This window comes from Pinus tabuliformis, chromosome 5_1, assembly GCF_031772625.1.
Source record: "Pinus tabuliformis cultivar Carrire ecotype Pingquan chromosome 5_1, CPIR1, whole genome shotgun sequence".
NCBI lineage: Eukaryota > Viridiplantae > Streptophyta > Pinopsida > Pinales > Pinaceae > Pinus > Pinus tabuliformis.
In genome coordinates this window covers 521,493,360-521,510,650 of record NC_142305.1, presented here as the reverse complement: position 1 = coordinate 521,510,650, position 17,291 = coordinate 521,493,360, and the positions used below count along the sequence as shown (strand labels likewise).

General features: G+C 37.1%; 1 protein-coding gene across 2 annotated transcripts in view; it reads left to right on the top strand.

Moving 5' to 3' along the window:
- Positions 1-371: 371 nt before the first annotated feature.
- LOC149165789 (agamous-like MADS-box protein AGL30) overlaps positions 372-17,291 on the top strand; it is a 128,800-nt gene continuing 111,880 nt past the window's right edge. The window contains exons 1-2 of one of the 2 annotated variants that reach the window (XM_089432386.1): positions 372-928; positions 1,514-1,721. In XM_089432386.1, the coding sequence (XP_089288512.1) occupies positions 1,537-1,721 (185 nt within the window). In that variant the 5' untranslated portion in view covers positions 372-928; positions 1,514-1,536. The remainder of the gene's footprint in view (positions 929-1,513; positions 1,722-17,291) is intronic. The other variant, XM_089432385.1, reaches the window with a different exon arrangement.

Here is a 17,291-nt window from a genome sequence, read left to right as displayed (position 1 = left end):
ACATACGTCTTAAGATGTGTGAAAATTTGCAAAGACAAGCATTTCATTTAATAAAAATAAAAATATTATACAACACTAATTTTTTTTGCAAAAAATATTATTAAAACAACCACATAATTCTCCACAATTTATCCTTTTACTTCTAATCAAAATTCATAGTACTTATATGAATTTTGACAACTTCAATTCAATAAAAAAAAAAAACTTAAGCTTTAGTTACTACATTTAACTCAAAAATATAACCCATGTTCATACATTCACCTATAATCCACCAAAATGAATCTATACGCTAAGGGTAATGAACTTAATGGGAGATCATTTATAACCCTCCACACATCCAGAGAAAATGCACACATATACATCAAAACATTAAATATGGTAAATATTTGATATTCGGCGCTCCGTGTGGATGCATTTCATTTTCATGAAGATCCGGATGGCATGAGTACGACTTTGATTGGCGCCATAAAACACTGCGAGATTTTTAACTTTTGTTTAAAAGTTACATTAATTTGAATCCCTGATCCATCCGTGTCGGCAGCCTAAGGTTCAGGGTTTGAGAAAAATTTGAATTTTGAAAGATCCTTGCGAATGGGCAGGAGGGAATCTGAGTTGGAGGATAAGACGAAGGGCTGGCGCTGAGGAGGGGCAGCAGGGCAGCGGATTGGTGGGAAATCTAATGTCAAATCGGTCTTCGCTTGCTGCTTACTCCTTTCAGTCCCATGGCGAATTTGGCGAATTTGCGGAGAAGAATAAGAATTTGGAAGGATACATAGGTCTGCCAAATCAGGGAAGTCTCCAAAAATAATCAATCTCGTGGACGTTTCTTTCATGGAAGTGGAAGGAGTTGTGGAGTATATTCTCCAACGGGAATTCGACATATGGTCCGCATTAGCTGCCGACGGATTCGTGGGCGCCTGCCAAAGCAGTAAGTGTTGTTCAGACTCTATCCTCCTTGGCCATTTTAACTCAACATGCGTCTGCACGTCCACACACACCAGGTTTAATGCACATGTAATGGCCCTTTGTCATTTTTTAATGCGCATACGCAGAATATGTGATAGTTCTACCAGCCCCCATTGCATGTTCAATGTTTTATTGAAATCCGAATCCCTCGGCCTCTTACTCGATGAATTACGGGGTTAGAGGCGGATTTGGTTTTTTCTGTCCGTTTGTTTCACCATTGTTCACCCGTGAGATCTCCAGCACGATTTACTGTACTGCTCTGACCTAACGCCCGATTTCCGGTCGGATAATTTTTTGGGGGTCGGGATTGCTTTGAAACCTTACCGTGGGATGCATTTCGTAGCCTGCCCAAATCGCCTGCTTAGCTCATGAAGGGATTCCACAGCCAGGGGTAGATGTCGTAGTAGTACTTCAGTGGGGTTCGATCTCGAACTCCCATGTGCTTGATTACGGTCTTGTAATCCTGGTTATTCATTATTGCTAGCACCCGTGGATGGCCTGATCAGAATGGTACTGAATTGTTGTTGGGGATTAATGCTGTAAGCAGGTCTTTGAAGAGCAGTGGACGAGATGGGTAGGATGAAGCTTGCAATCAGAAGACTGGAACACAACAATAACAGGCAGATTACTTTCTCCAAGCGAAGGAATGGCATTATCAAGAAGGCCAAGGAGCTGGCAGTACTTTGCGACATAGAAATTTTGCTCATAATGTTTTCACCCTCTGGCAAGCCCACAGTCTGTGTTGGAGAAAAGAGGTATTTGCCTCCCTCTTCTCAATTTTGTTTCCTAAATAAGTGTAGAGATTGCAGCTAGTCCCATAAGATTATGGGTCGTCGAGTTATTGTAAAGAAAAATGGTAATTCAGGCTCGAACTCAAGATCCATTAATTATCGCCTTGGACAACTCTGTCGCTTCAATTTCTATTATTGGTAATGGAGGATTTTAGTAGTTTGAAGTCTTCAAGTAAAGTTGTGGACTACTTATTCTATACCAACGAGCTGTTAACGGGCTTTTTAGCCTACATACTTCCAGTTTGGAGAATTTTAGTAATAGTAGGTCTGGAGGACGACTGTGGACTAGCTATTCTATATTTAGAAAAGGGTTCTTAATTTTTGGGCTCTTCACGGCTTTTTGGCTTACTTAATTTGAATTTGGAGAATTTTACAAGTGTTAACTTATTAAGTAAAGAGGAAAATGGTGGACGAGGTGTTCTGTATTAAGAAGTTGCTCTTAATTTTTGGGCTCCTAATGTCTCTTTGACTTACATAATTCAAATTTCAGTGTCATTTTACAGATTTTGTGTTAAATTAGTTCACTTTCAGCAGGACTCCAAAACAAACATTATAATTTGAAAACTAACATTGCTAAAATAAGAACAGACTCCAACAAGTTCCATTCCATAGTGAAATAGAGTGTTGGACCATTCCTAAAAAGCTGTTGGATGAAAGAATTTGTCATCTTTATGATAGTAAAAAGGTAGAGGATGAACATTGAAAACATTTTCTCTTAGAATGTCTCATGTATGTATATCCACATTAGATCTGAATTTCAAAATATTTGTAACAATATGGATCTTCCTAACATGGTAACTCATCAAAATTATGGAGATGTGGGAAAGCTTCTCTATAATGTCTATGAGCGTAGAAATGAAATTCTAAAGCAAATGAAGTAATTGTTTACCATTTTTCTTAAAGTCTGATAGACCAACTTTGGCTCAATGGATGGTAACATCATCATCATAATTATTGTACAAAAGACTACACTATTATAGCAAGAATAATCTGTTACCTTAATGCAAGATGCACTACAATAAAGTTTGAATAAGCTTTTACATATGCATTTTTGGCTTCTTTAATGAGAAAAACTCCCTTACCCTTTGTCTGGCAACTTACCCCAACCAAAGTTAATAATTGAAAAACATGGATAGAGCCTATAGTTCCTTGAAAGATAGACTTACATGCAATCTCTATAGTGGTCACAACACTATGGTGCAACTATAGAGTGCTTTTATGACATTATGTTGATGATAGTAACATCAGACAGTTACTTTTGCACAAGTCTAAGTGTCTAGACTCGTGGAAGTCATCCAAAGGTCCTTTAACCTTAGCAATTACTTCAATTAAAGAAATTACTAAAGTAATTTCCTTTTATAAGAAAAAGTGAGTCAATCTAATGAATTGCAAAGGTTATTTGCATTAGTTAATTAGATGAATCTCAACCATTGATCTCAAGTGAGGTTGAGATCCAATTTCAATAGTCAATCACTTTCGAGATTTGGGTTATGAATTTGGTCAATAACTCAAACTTATAAAAAGAAGGCTAGGCTAAGGGAAAAGACACATTTAGTGAGCACAAGATAGTGAGATATTGAGATTTTAGTGATTGGGTGGAGAAGGACATTCATCCAAGTGTGCAGAATTCGAGGAAGAAGAGGAAGGTGTAGCAAGGGAGAAGGATCTAGATCAACCAAGCAAGATTAAAGGATATATTTCGAGGGTTTGACCAGTCATGTAATTTCTAGGTTTTTGTTGTTTGTATTTTTCCTTAGAAGGTCATTTTCCTAGGAAGGGAGCCTTTGTATGTTGAATATCACTGTTAATGAAACACAATATTTGAAGGGTAGAAATCGATGTGTGCATGTGTATGACATTGGTGTCATTTTTGATTATGTTGTTTACCTTTTATTTATGTGTTAAAGTTTCAATAATTCTTTTTATTTAGTAGATCTGTTGTAATAATTATTTTACAACAAGCAATTTACTAGGTTAATAAATTGCCAGTGGTTGAGGTTAGAGAATTGAACATGGTATTAGAGCTTATTCTTTGATGAAGCCAATTTCTAATATTGCACATGTTTAGAAACTTGTATAAGAGATGTTGTTTAGCTAATCATGTAGGAGTACTCAATCACATTGGGGGGTAAAATCAACTACAATTGTTGTACGTACAGATGTGGCATATGTGTGGTACAAAAAAGCATAGGGCCGATGGGGAAAGGATGGCAGTTGCTGTACAACAGTAGTTACCAAGGTAGATTGGGTCACACATGGTACAATAGCAGCCTAGTGATGCGCATGGGAACTAGGAAAAAAGCTAGCACAGGTGTGGACGTAGTCATATGGAGACACGACCAAGAAAAGACACACACTGAAGGAAGAAAACACAGTCGTACAAAAATAGTTGTATGCAACAAGTACGCCAACACAATCGTTCTACACAATTGCTAGATTACCGCGATTGTACACAGTGGAGATCATATGTGGAGTATGAAAAAAAGTAAAGTTGGCTGTATGAAAAGTGAGACAAATGACAACTGTACGAAGCACACACATATTACGCTAGCTAAAGGTATGACAATAGGCGTTCACATAAAAAACCGAAAGGTGTTGTAGAATACAACATATGTAAAATGTCATATATGTGTTGTGATTTTTATTAGATCGTACAAGGAATGTATGGCACAACAATTTGCTAAATCAACTAGCAGATCAGTGGAGGTCATCCTTCAGAGCGAGAGAGGGAGATTGTACCAATGAAGAGTTTGAAAAAAAATTAACCTTTTGTGGTGTATAAAGGACCAAAACACAGATCCACGAGTTGATCTTAGTATATCTATAGACCAACAACATTATTAATTTCGTGGGTGCTAGAAGTACTTAGCATAATACTAAAAAATATCATATTTAATAATGGAAACAACCAGTCTTAGGTTTGAAGACAGGTTGGATGGGGCTTCTAACTTCTTGCCCTAGAAGGTAAGGGTTGCCTTGTTGCTAAAGAAAATTAACCTTTAGGAGATTGTTGATAAGGAAATTCAACCACTAATAAATGCAACATAGTTGGTATCCCATGAAAAGGACATTAAAGCTCAGTGGGTCATCATGGATGTCATGAAGGATCACTTCATCCCACACTTGGTGGAGAAGAAATTGGAATGCAACCAAGGATATTTTCAAGGCTCTAGTGGACTTGATACAAAGTGGTAACATGAACATGAAGATGATATTGAGAAACAAGCTCAGATCCATCCAAATGTTGAAGATTGATAACGTCACCAACTATCTCATGTGGATCACCCAAGGATGTGATCAACTTGCAGCAATTGGGGAGAAGGTGGAGTATGTAGAGCTCGTAGATGTGTTACTGAATGGATTTCTCGAGTCATGGCAACCATTGTTAAGGGAGTTTGCACTTAAGAAAATCTTCCCAAATTTGATAGGCTTTGGGATGACTACATCTAGGAAGAGGCTTGGGAGGAGTCTAACGCCAACAGGCAAGGAGATGGAGAGGAGAACTTGGCCTTTCTTAGTATGACCAAGAAATCCATAGGGAAGGGTTCCAAGGGTAATGATGAAGGATCACAACCAAGGAAGAAGGAATTGAACAAGCTCAAGTTCTTGATTTGCCACAAGAATGGGCATTACGCATCATAGTATTCGAAGAAGGAAAGGAGAAGGGGAAGTTGCAATAGACAATGACATCAATAGAGGTACATCTTGGTGAGATTGCAACGAAATTTGAGGGCTTCTCATTGGTCTCTTTTCTATCTTGTTGATTTTTGGGTAGCTACTGTTGGTATTCAAGTTAGCCTAAATTTAAAGAGGGCAATTAAAATTAAAATTTGAATTAATTTACTCAAGTCGGTCCCTCAAGATTAGGTTAGCCCAGCTAAAGGATGTGACCCTTGGGTACCTCAAGAACAATATAAATTGGCACTCGACCTTCTCACATGGAAACATCAATTTGAATCAACACAAAATCTATTCTTTTGTTCACCTGTGTGAATTAAGGAGGAGGATTTATGATGAACATGAGTTTCTGCCATTTCGAGTAGCCTAGTTGGACTTGTGTTAACCAAAATTTTATGGGCAGTTTGACCACATGTTGACCAAAATTTTGAGGCAATTGCAAGAGGCTGAATTTTGACCATGTTCTTGTTTTGTTTGACTAGGTTTGACCTATATGATTTTTGTGGTTTGTTTGACCAATTTTTGATTGGAAAGATCAGATTGCAACTTCGCTGAACTAAAGAATTTCTCCTAGAAAATATGGCTGGGTTTTTCTCCTGAGTTTGGGTTTCTTAGGTGAAAATTTGTGTATCTTTGTGTGCTTGGCTGTTTCTCTATGATCCTACTATCATTATTGCATTATTGTTGAGATTTTCTATGTATAATTGCTTAGTGATGTATATGACATAAGTGAACTTGGTTAAAGAAATAATTGGAAAATAATTATCAACATGGAAGATCAATTTTCTCTTGAAAAATCAACATATCTATCAACACCATCACCAAGAGTGCTTGGTACTTGGACAATTCATTTGCCACAAGAATGGGCATCATGCATCATAGAGTTCGAAGAAGGGGAATGGGAAGTCGCAATAGGAAATGACACTAATAGAAGTACAACTTGATGACTTTGCAATGAAGTTCAAGAATAACTTCTCATTGGTCTCCTATCTATCTATTAACACTGTCACTAGGAGTGCTTGGTACTTGGATAGTGGTGCATCATGCCATATGACAAAAGCATGGGAGCTATTTAGCATTTTGGCAAAGAAAGACTCGGGGGTTCATGTGGAACTTGGTTATGATGCCATGTATGCAGCTAAGGAAGTGTTGATTTTTGTGTAGCAATGGGAGGTATTCTCGCATGCCAAAAGGCCTCCTAAGTCGGCCTAGAAAAATTATGGAAATAAAAATAAAAATTATAATTTGTGGGCTTCATGCAGGCTCAAAAATAGTCAAGTTGGCCCCACCATGAAAGGCTGTGACCCTTGGTCAAAGTCACCCACTTGACATGTATATATTCATGAGGAGACTCTTCATTTCACCCAATGAATGATCAACAAAACAACTACACAAAATAGTCGTAGAAAAGAGCAGAAAGGAGGACGAATTGACCAACTTTGACTGCATTTGATTTGATCAAGTTTGACTATTGACCGCAAGCTAACTTGACCGAAGGTCTGAGCTGACTGCAAGCTGAAATTTTGACTGTTGACCAACATTGACTTTTGGTATTTTTGGTGGTTTGACCAATGTTGATTGGTTGGTATTTGACTAGGTTTGACTGGTATCTTAGACTTATTTTTGGCTCAGATTTCTAGACAATTTATGTAATTGTGAACCTTGCTGAAGAATAATTTCTCCTAGAAGAAAATTTGTTGGGTTTTCTCCCAAGTTTGGGTTTCCTAAGGAAAATTTGTTGTCTTTATTGTGCATGGATGTCTCTTTATGATCTTATTGTTTTCATTGCATTACTATTGATATTTTCTGCATATGATTACTCAATGATATAAGTAGCATAAGATAAATTGATTGGAAATAATTAGGAAGTAATTATCAGATCAAAAGAGCAGCTTCTACTATGCATCTTAGTGTAAAATTAAACATGGTATCAAAGCTTGTTAAAAGTGCAGCCATTGAAGTCAGCCTAAAAGACAATGTGGACAAACTCACTTGTGCAAAGAAGAGCAACCTTAAGAGAGCTATAGCTGAGAAAAAGGAGAACCATAGGTAGCATGAATACGCTGAATTAGGAGTTCTATTATGTTGAAGAAGACCAAAAGGACAACCTTAGAGAAGGCCAAAGTTCTTCTATGGTTTGATCTGGGGCTAGTCTAAGGTAAATAGCCTTAAAAGAGGGTTGAAGTGTGCCCTAGTCTCGGCCACAACAAGGAGGAGACCCATGTAAGTCCGTTTGAGAGAAACTGTGTTTGGAGAGTTTGTCTGTCCTAGAGAAGTTGAGGGTTTTGTGGGCAGAAGAAGGAGGACCTCAAGAAGATACGTAGGCTGGCCAATTGTCATATACAACAAAGCAAGGGATTTAAAACCCTGTAGGAAGGTGGGGCAAGCTGAAAAAGGGTGCTGTAGATGAAGACAAGGTGTTGTAGCAAAAGAGGGTTGATCAAGGGCTAAAGGGGAAATTTATCAAGCAAGAAAAGGAGATGACAACAAGGTGAAAAGGAGCCTGTAGCACCAAAGGAATGATAGCTACAACAAGCAGTTTTACAGAGGATAAAAGGAGTTGATCTCTGTAGAAGTCTAAAAGAGCAGACCATGTGTTAGAAGAAGTTTGAAGCCACAAAGCACTAAGACTACAACAAGATACATCAAGGACAAAGAGGATAGAAAGGGCTGCTTACAAACAAGGCCATGCAAATAGTTCTTGCTTAGAATGGTGTAGTATACCTAGGGGGGATAGTATGGGGTATAAAGGGAGGTACCCAAGGGAATAATGTAATAATTGGATGGGCCATAGTTAATAAATAAAGTGGTTAACCCACATCATGTAAGGGACCACAAGTAGTTAGCAATAATGTGATAAGCCCATGGTATTAGATATATGGTATTGAGAGACCCATGGTAATGTATGTATGAAGCCTACATAGAGGCTAGAGACCCCCCATTGAGAAATGTCAAGGAGCCTAGAAGAAGCTGTTCTTTCTCTCTTGCATGATATTCCTTGAACGTTTATCGGCTTGAGTAAAAGCCTTTGCAGGGAAAGGGACACACACACACATATATATATATTTTTTTTTGACAGAGAATCGCTTTAAGCTTGGGAATTTATCATTCTAATTTTTCCTATCTGCAAAGTTTATTAATCCCTAGCTTGGACGGCTAATTTTTTTTTTTGGGTGGATTTCATTTTGGGATGGTTGTTTTCCTTTGGGAGAATTTTCCACATTTCTATCATTACATAATTTTTTTCTCATCCCTTGATTAAGGAGGGTATTTGATTTCTCATCCCTTCTTCAAAGTTTTAAAACCTTCTCATATTTGTCAAAGGTGGGGGGGGGGGGGGGGGCGGGCTTAGTGATAGATCTAGGTTTGGTTTTACTAACCTTTTTTTTTGACTCTATTATTGAATTTTTAACATTAGCATTCACTAATTTTAGTTTTAGTTACTAACCTTGTAATTTAATTAACCTTAAATTAATTAATTTAATTTTAAATATAACCTTAGTCATTAACATTGGATTTAACTTGTATTAATTTAATTTCATTAACTTAAATTTGCATTAACATTAGGTTTATTTCCTTACTAACCTCATTTGCATTTTAGGCTAAAGTCATTTTGCATTTAAATCTAATTAATTGTGTTTCATAATTGCTCTAAACTACTTTTAAATACATTGCAAGTAAAGTGACATTTTTTCATTAACACATCAATAACATCACTTGGTGATTGAGCACATTAATCTCTATTGGAGCACTTTGGCATATTATTTAGATTTCATGTCACACTAATTGTCTAACTTTGTTTCATTAAGTAACTTTTTATATGCTTCATTGAATTATTGAATTAAGCTAATCTTATTGTGTGCTTAAAGCAAATCTTGATCTTAAGTGAGTCGATATAGCTTTTTTGAAGCATCTTGATCTAATTGTCTCTCACTGAAACATTTGCATTGGCATTATGTTTTGCATCTTTAAAATTAACTAGAAATCCTATGACAAATTTTTCCAATCTTCAAGTTGAAAATCTTGACCGTTATTGAACGGTTAAAACATGTGACCTTGCAGTTCTCTTGTGGGCAATCCCTTGTAGGAACGAAGGCACTTCGGTCATTAGAACTCCAGGGTAGGTATCGTTAATGAGGCCTTAGCCTCCTTCCCTTGGACTTCTTTCTACAACCTTGTGTGAGACTTGCTTCAAAACAATTGAGAAGGATCTTACATAGATTTAGGCATTTAACTAAAAATAAACAAGATCTTGCATCTCACATTAGATTAGATTTTGCATCTCATCTTGCATTTGATCACTGTAATAGGAATTGTGGGCTTACTTTATAATTGCAAGCTTATTGTACTTTGAATGCCATAATTATTTGGAAATATAAGTTGCTTTCTTGCAATTGTTCTTAATTCGCTTTACTGCTCATATTTTTGGTTATCTTGATTTGTGGTACTGACATACTTCTTGCAGCATTGCTTATCTAGTACTTGAGATTTTTTATGCAAGTGATATAATCTATATTGAGCATTGTTCATTAGGCACTGGTCACTATGCCTCATTGAGCTCAATTGTTTTATCTTGTTAAGATATACTTTGCTTACTTAATAACCACACTTGCTAATCTAAATTCAAGTTGTCTAGAGAGGTAGTGATCTTTCCCCTAGTCTCTTAGGACTTGTCGTTCCAACAGGTTTTCCCCTCATTATCGCCTTTAGGGACTACCCCCCTTGACTTAGCTAGGAGAGAGTCTAAAAGGAGTGAGTAGGGATCAAAGTGGCAACCCCTACTTTGAGCTTTGCGCCTTAGGTGACAACAAGGTCCATGAGTGTTCCTGACTCTAAGAAATCCTTAAAAGCATGGGTACATCTGAAAAAAGTGCCTCCTCAACCATGGTGTCCTCCATAAAGAGGCTTACGTCACCCTCCTAGGGTTTGTGGGGGTGACATGGCATCATGCAAGGCAAGTGTTGGAGTCCAAGGACAATGTTTAAGCGCTCCCAAGTCATCTCAATGATAATCATCCTCATCTGAGCTCCAAAACAAGTAATGCCCATCAAAGAGAGTCAAGGCTAGCCTGTGGGCATCATGGGTCCATTTGTACACATCCTCAAGTAGTCCAACATCTAAGACCTATCGCTCATTGTTTCAACATCTGAGGTACATGAGGGAATGTAGTACCATTTGGAATCATCTCAAAGCCCAACACTGATCTCTAGAGGGGCAATGCTAAAGCATAAAGGTTGTTTATGCTCTTAGACTAGGGCAAAATGTCCTATGGAGTGGTGTTGAAGAGGGTCTAGCCCATCCCTTAAGGTATATCTGTTGCTGTGAGATTGGCACTTGGATAAAACTTCTCAAGATCAAGTGAGATCAACTTCATTAGGGGCATAAAACCATTAAAGGATTATAGTGAACCATATCTAATGTTAGGGGCACAAGAACACTTCATACAAAACTCAACTTCACATGTCTGACTAGATTAAGTCTTGTAAATAAATCTCACTTATGTAAGGGATGATTAGGTGAACGATTCTATTAGGTGTTTCCAATCCCCCAAGGGGAGTGACATGTCCCAGGTAAGCCTATTAATCTATAGGCGTGTGTGAGAATAATGTTCATGGAGTGGTAAAGACTTCAAGGCAATTGCCATAAGCATGAGACCAGCTAATGGAGGTCCAAGATCTTGAGTGTACTGATGTTAGAGGGAGCAATCGTGGTGGTATGAGTTACTTTCCTCGATCTGCTTTTTCCACTCCTTTGGTGCGCCTTTAATTATTTGTCTCTATTTGGTGCATAACTTAGGAGCCCAAGCTTGCTTTCATATTTTTCTAATACTCCTTTAAGATGTAGCATTGTAGCAGCTTCTCACTCATCAAGGTTGGGACTTTCAAGAGTTCCTTTATGAGATGAAGCATTATATGCTTGTGGAACTAAGTCATGGATAATGAGGGGGGTAGAGCTCATATTAGGGTTTTGCCCCTGTACTAAATACTATCCTAACCATCTTTTGCATTTTACATTTTATTTCGTTGTGGCTTTATATGCTTATAACTTTTTTTAGCTGCATCAACCTTCGAGGCCAAGTTTTCAGACCTTGACTCAAGGATGTGGACGAAGGGTGCCAATCCCAATGACCAATGACCACCAACTTGAAGAATGTAGATGGATAACAGGGATAGATGGAAAGTGGTAAGTAAGGATTACCTTGGACATGCTATATCGATTAGTTCCTCCTCGGTAGTGCCCTTTCTAAACTCTAAAGTGTCAAAGGAGGTCCCATTGGATTAGAATCAAGTCAAATACTAACCTCCCAAGTGAAGTGTGGGAACAAGAATAAGGATTAAGTTTGAACAATGATGATAAGGTTGTGTTTTAGCATTCGTTGTTGTATTCAAAGCATAATGATCTATTCATGTTCATTTGTTACAAATGCCTTTTTGGAAGTATCCACCTTTCAAACAAACATTTGCCTTAGCTCCTATTTGACTCCACAACCCAATGGCAGGGATTGGTTTTTGAATATTTTCCTACTATTGTTATGTATTTCTTTGTGTGTTTTACTTGCTAATTGACCTAGTGTGCTCTTGTTTAACTCAATCAATAGTTCTTTTAGTAGTGTTGGGGATACCCCCTTGGTGTTGATATAGACAAACCCAAAGCATGAGACATCAGCATTGAGGAGACAATGGGCATTTTGTATATTGTTGCATCAAGTCTCGACTAATTACTCTATGTAGGTCTGGATGTTAACACACCCAAAATAATATGGCAACATTTCAAAAGGAGCATGATGAGGTGCAACTAGCTAAGGAAAAACGCGTTGTAAAAGGCATCCTCTACCAAGTTCAAGAAAGGGACATCAAGAAAATTGAAAGAGAATAAACATAAATCCCTTGGATAGGAGGGTTTCTCATAACATATAGTTGTGTGTTCCATACAATTTTGTTTAGTCTCCCTATTAAAAATATATGCTTAGAGTGCTGAATGGCACTTCCAAGGGTTACAAGGGGCCAAGCTTGGAAAAGGTATGTAATGCTCTTGTGCATAAGGAGAAGTTGATTGCGTAGGGAGTGATAGAACATGTCATTCCTATTAGAATACTAGTGGGGTCTCCATTATTTCTAATGATTGGATTGATACAATCAATGGGCCATTTATAAATGTGATAGTCTTCTTTGTGGCCCTATTTCCTGAGAGTAATAAATACTTCAAGTTAGGAGTAGATCTTTGAATGGATTGCTGAGAGACTTAAGAATTGATATCTATTCTCTTTAAGTGTCATGCAAGTCATCATAGACAATGGTGATCATGCAAAGTAATTGGCGCCATAATTGAGAGCATGTGTAGCCAAATGATTTTGATCCCATACGTTGTTCATACTTTGAAATACAATTTTTTAATTACAAATTACATACATGTACAAGCAATATATATACATTTTGTGAATTTCAAGCTTCTAAAAGTTGGTGAAACTAGACATGCATTCTATTGTGTCATGAATTGATGTATGTGTGTTGCAAGGGGCTCTTTGTCCTCCATGGTTGTGTCAGTATTTGTAAACATGGAAACAATCGCACATTAAAAAGGAAGTTCACATCACAATTGCCGTTCTTGATGAGGCTTGGTTGATGTAGATTGAATTCTTTCATTTGCTATTGGAGCCACTAATTGATCTTTTGCAACTTTGTGATACATGTGCCTGTGTTACGAGAAGATTCATAGGGTATAACTTGTATTTTGGAAAGAATTTAGCACGTGCATGAAGAGAGGGATGTTCTTTTGTATGGTACCATAAAGGATACACTTACTATTAAATTGGACAAAAACAATGCCCATATTCATTCTTTGGCACATGCTTTGAACCCAATGTACTATGATTTATAAGGTGATGCCAATTGGATTTAGAGTAGCATTGTTTTCAAGGCTTGTCTTCATTCAATGGAGCTCTCAAAACTTAAGAATTATTTTGTTGCATTTGTTACACGGAGTGGTGCATTTGGAAATGTAGAAGCAATATCAATAGAGGCTTTATGAAGCTTATTTTATGGTGGTGATATTATGGTTTTGAAGTTTTGGAAGTATAGATGCTTGCAATTTGTTTTCTTTCATTGGTTTCCAACTCTTTAGTAATATAAAGAAATCGCAACTCTTATGGGTTCATTGATTATGTAAAGAGACAACTTAGCATCAATAAATGAAGAAGATCTTGTTTATAGTTATGTAAGTCCTTCACTTATCTCTTGATCGATGGAGAAGGGGGCTTTGATAATGTTGAATGCTTGATGGTTAGTCTCATATTGGGCTCTTGTTCTAGTGATCGTTTTCTGGATGAGGATAAGACAAGCTTGTTCAAGTTAGTCATGGGAGTTTTTGTTGCTTTTATTTTTGTTGATCTTGTTGCTATTCCGACTTCTTTTGGCTATGGTTCTAGAGTGGGGGACTTGATTAGATGATTTTCCATTGGAGGATGTTGAGGGTGGAAACTATGATGATTAGGTGGATTACTAGGATTAGAAGTTTTCGAGGTTTATTTCGGCATTTTATTTTCGTGATTATGAATTATTGTATATTAGTATCATATTCATTTGTTATTTACGCATGTTTCAATTTTGAAATATCATTATGCAATGAAGTTATGAAATTTGTTGTTTTTGTTCAAAATTATAGTTTATAACTATATGGTGACCTTTATCTAGATGTTTAAAATGGATATTTTGATTCAGTTGTTTCTAAATTTTATAATTTTTTTTTTCTTCAGTATATATAATCAATATATGTATATTTTTATAAAATATAATGTTGTACCTATAAATATTAAATTCAAGATTGTCGCTGCCTCTTCAATTGATCGGTTGATTTTGATACATACCCATGAATTTGCAACCTCAATGAAAATTGGATTAGACATGGAATTTTGGAAAGGCAGCACTAGTGCAAGTCAATGTAAAACTCTTGTTTAAACTCATTATCAAAGTTAATGTTGCAATTGCTTCACTACTATAAAAGTTATCCAATAACTTTCAAGACAGTGCAAAAGTTATCCAATAACTAGTTAAACCACTATCTTAGTTTTAGTTTGGTGAAAATTTTGCATCTAAGAATGTTTATGAGATTTTTTGTGTCCCTATTGAAGATAACTATTATTTGATGGAATTCCCTTTTAAATCTCACTTGCGATTCATTATCTTGGGAAAGCTTTTATCCACATTTGGGTTAGGGATAAATAGTTTCTCTTGTTATCAATTTTGAGATAGTTTTCATTTTTTTCCACCACTTTTCATTGTCCTTTTTGATGCTATCTTTTTGTTATTGTCGATTGAATCTATGTTTGGATAGCAATAAAACTGATATTGCCTTCCCACAAATGTGTAAAGATAGTATACAACGAAAGATCGTGTTATGATCATACATAGATAAGTCAGATCCTATATGTTGAAAATGTAACTAGTTTCAATCTTCATAATTGTTGTACTCATTTCAATATGTATCTTATGTAACAAACAAAAGAAGAAAATAAAACTATATTATTTTAAAGCATGAATTTAATGCTCTTTATTGATGGTCTTCTAGGTAAAAGCATGTTCTTCATGCTTATAGGGTTTGTTAGGTCTTAGGATTTATTGTCATGAGTCAAAGGAGTCAACATCATGTTTATAAGACCCTTCCGGACAACATGTAATTGTAAAAAGAATTATTTTTTAGTCTAGAAAGTCCTGGAAACTCCAAAAATACAAGTCAACCCTAACAATTACAAGTCGGCCTAAAGGAGAGAATTTGACCCCTTGAGAAGGCTATATAAAGGAGTAGTTCCACCTCATTTAGCACACACTCACTTAAGAAGTTCGATCTATCGAGAAGGAAGTTCGATTTGAAGTTGGGAGAAACAGAGCGAAGGTCTAAAAGGCAAGAAGAATCCAAGAAGGAAGGAAAAATCTCTGTTTTGGGCTCTATCTCTCTCACACGTGCAAAATTCTAGGGTTTTTGGTGCTATAGGAGGCCAAAGTTGCAGGTACGAGTTGTAGTAGGACGGAGTGCAAAATATTGTAGTTGGAAGGAAGAATACCCTACCTTGACCTTGGTGACCTTGGGAAGAGCTCTCTTGCTCTAGGAAGGTCTCAAGAGGAAGCAAAATTGGGGTTTCCATAGAAGCTGCAGGGCCGAAATTGCAGGATCAAAGTAGCAATACATGTTTCGGTATTGAAGCTGGCAAGTCGAAGTTGCAGTATTGAAGCTGGTTGTTGCAAGATCAGTGAAAGACTTGTTGGAGGGCTGACTTGGTACTTGGAGAAGTAATTGGTCTAGGGTTTGGGTCTTTGACTCTTTGTATCTCAATTGAAGCAGATTCTATGAAGAGAAGAGTTTTCCAGGTTTTCCCCTTGGAGGGGTTTTGCCGTGGTTGAGAGCATAATTTTTGTGTCCTTTGTTATTGTTTCGTTCTTGATATTTGTTTGATGAAAAGATCTAACTAAAGAACATAAAGAAGATTAATTAAGTTCACAAGCAAATATTGAGGTTAAGGAAAATAAGAATTACTAAGCTGCCACTTTGCATCATTTTCCAACACGATAAACAAGAGATGATGTAGAAAAGGAAAATATATCGTGGTGGAAGTATAAATAAAGCTAGATGCATGTGAAGACTCAATTAGTTATGTTGATATCAACTAATAGTTCATGTAGTCAATCAGTGGACCTGCCAATCTTCTGAGGTAGCTGCAGGCTTAAGAGCTCTGGCCAAAGTGCAAAGAGGAGTATTTCTGTGTCTTTTGTTTATGATCTGATTGGCCAAGTAAGGAAGGAGGCTAGCCGAGCTCGTAAAGAGGAGTTCTGGGCATAAGGGCAAGGGTTATTCTCTATGCACAGGTCGCTGGGTGATTCCGAGTTTTACAATGGGACAAAAGTCTGTTTTGAGAGGGCCGAGAGGCCCAGCAAGGAGCAGGAAGAAGGCCGTGGTACCCTTGATCATCAACGCAGGAATTGAAGAGGTTTGAAGGCCGTATAGTAGGGCTGACGTAGCAGCCACAGAAAGCCCTAACCAGGGCCGAAATTTCAGGATCCTGTGCACTGGCCGAAATGTATTTGTGGACAGAAATATGACGTCTATCACAGGTATGTGCTTGTCTTTTCTAATGATGAATTTACCAGATATTATGGTCCAGATTAGACAGTTTGCAATTCTGGTATAATGGGCTGTAAGAAGATGCTTGGTAAAGCTCCAAGTATAGACCCTTGAGAGGGACAACGAGGGCTGTTAGAAGGCAGATGATTTGGAGTCTTAAAGATGGATATATGGAAGAGCTTAAGGGTAGTCAAGTGGGCTTATTATCAAGCCCTATCTTCTGTACGTATGACAGTGACATATGACAGTATGACAGAGTTTTCTGACAGTGATCTTCTGCGCTTATTGTAGTGTCACTTACTCTTATGACAGTTATGCATAGCAGTGATATTGTTCTCTTGACAAGTGATGAATGGAGATGATATATGGAAGAGATATTTGTTCTTATGACAGTGATTCTTTTTCCTATGACAATAATGTTTGGGCAGTGACTCTAGTTCTGATAACAGTGTTATTTGGATAATGTTTTTTGATGTATGGCAGGGATTCTTGTATGACAGTGATTTATATGGCTGTGATGTGACATTGATATATGGCAGTCCTTATGACAATATCTATACGACAGTGACCTAATGATGTATGACAGTGACCTTGATAAATGACAGTGATCTTATGACAAGTGATGTAATGACTTATGACAGTGATGCATATACTTGAGACAGAGATCTATGTTACCTACAGTGATTTGTAAGCAGCCCTATCAGAGATCTTGAGAATACCTGTTTGATTGACTTATGAGGATCA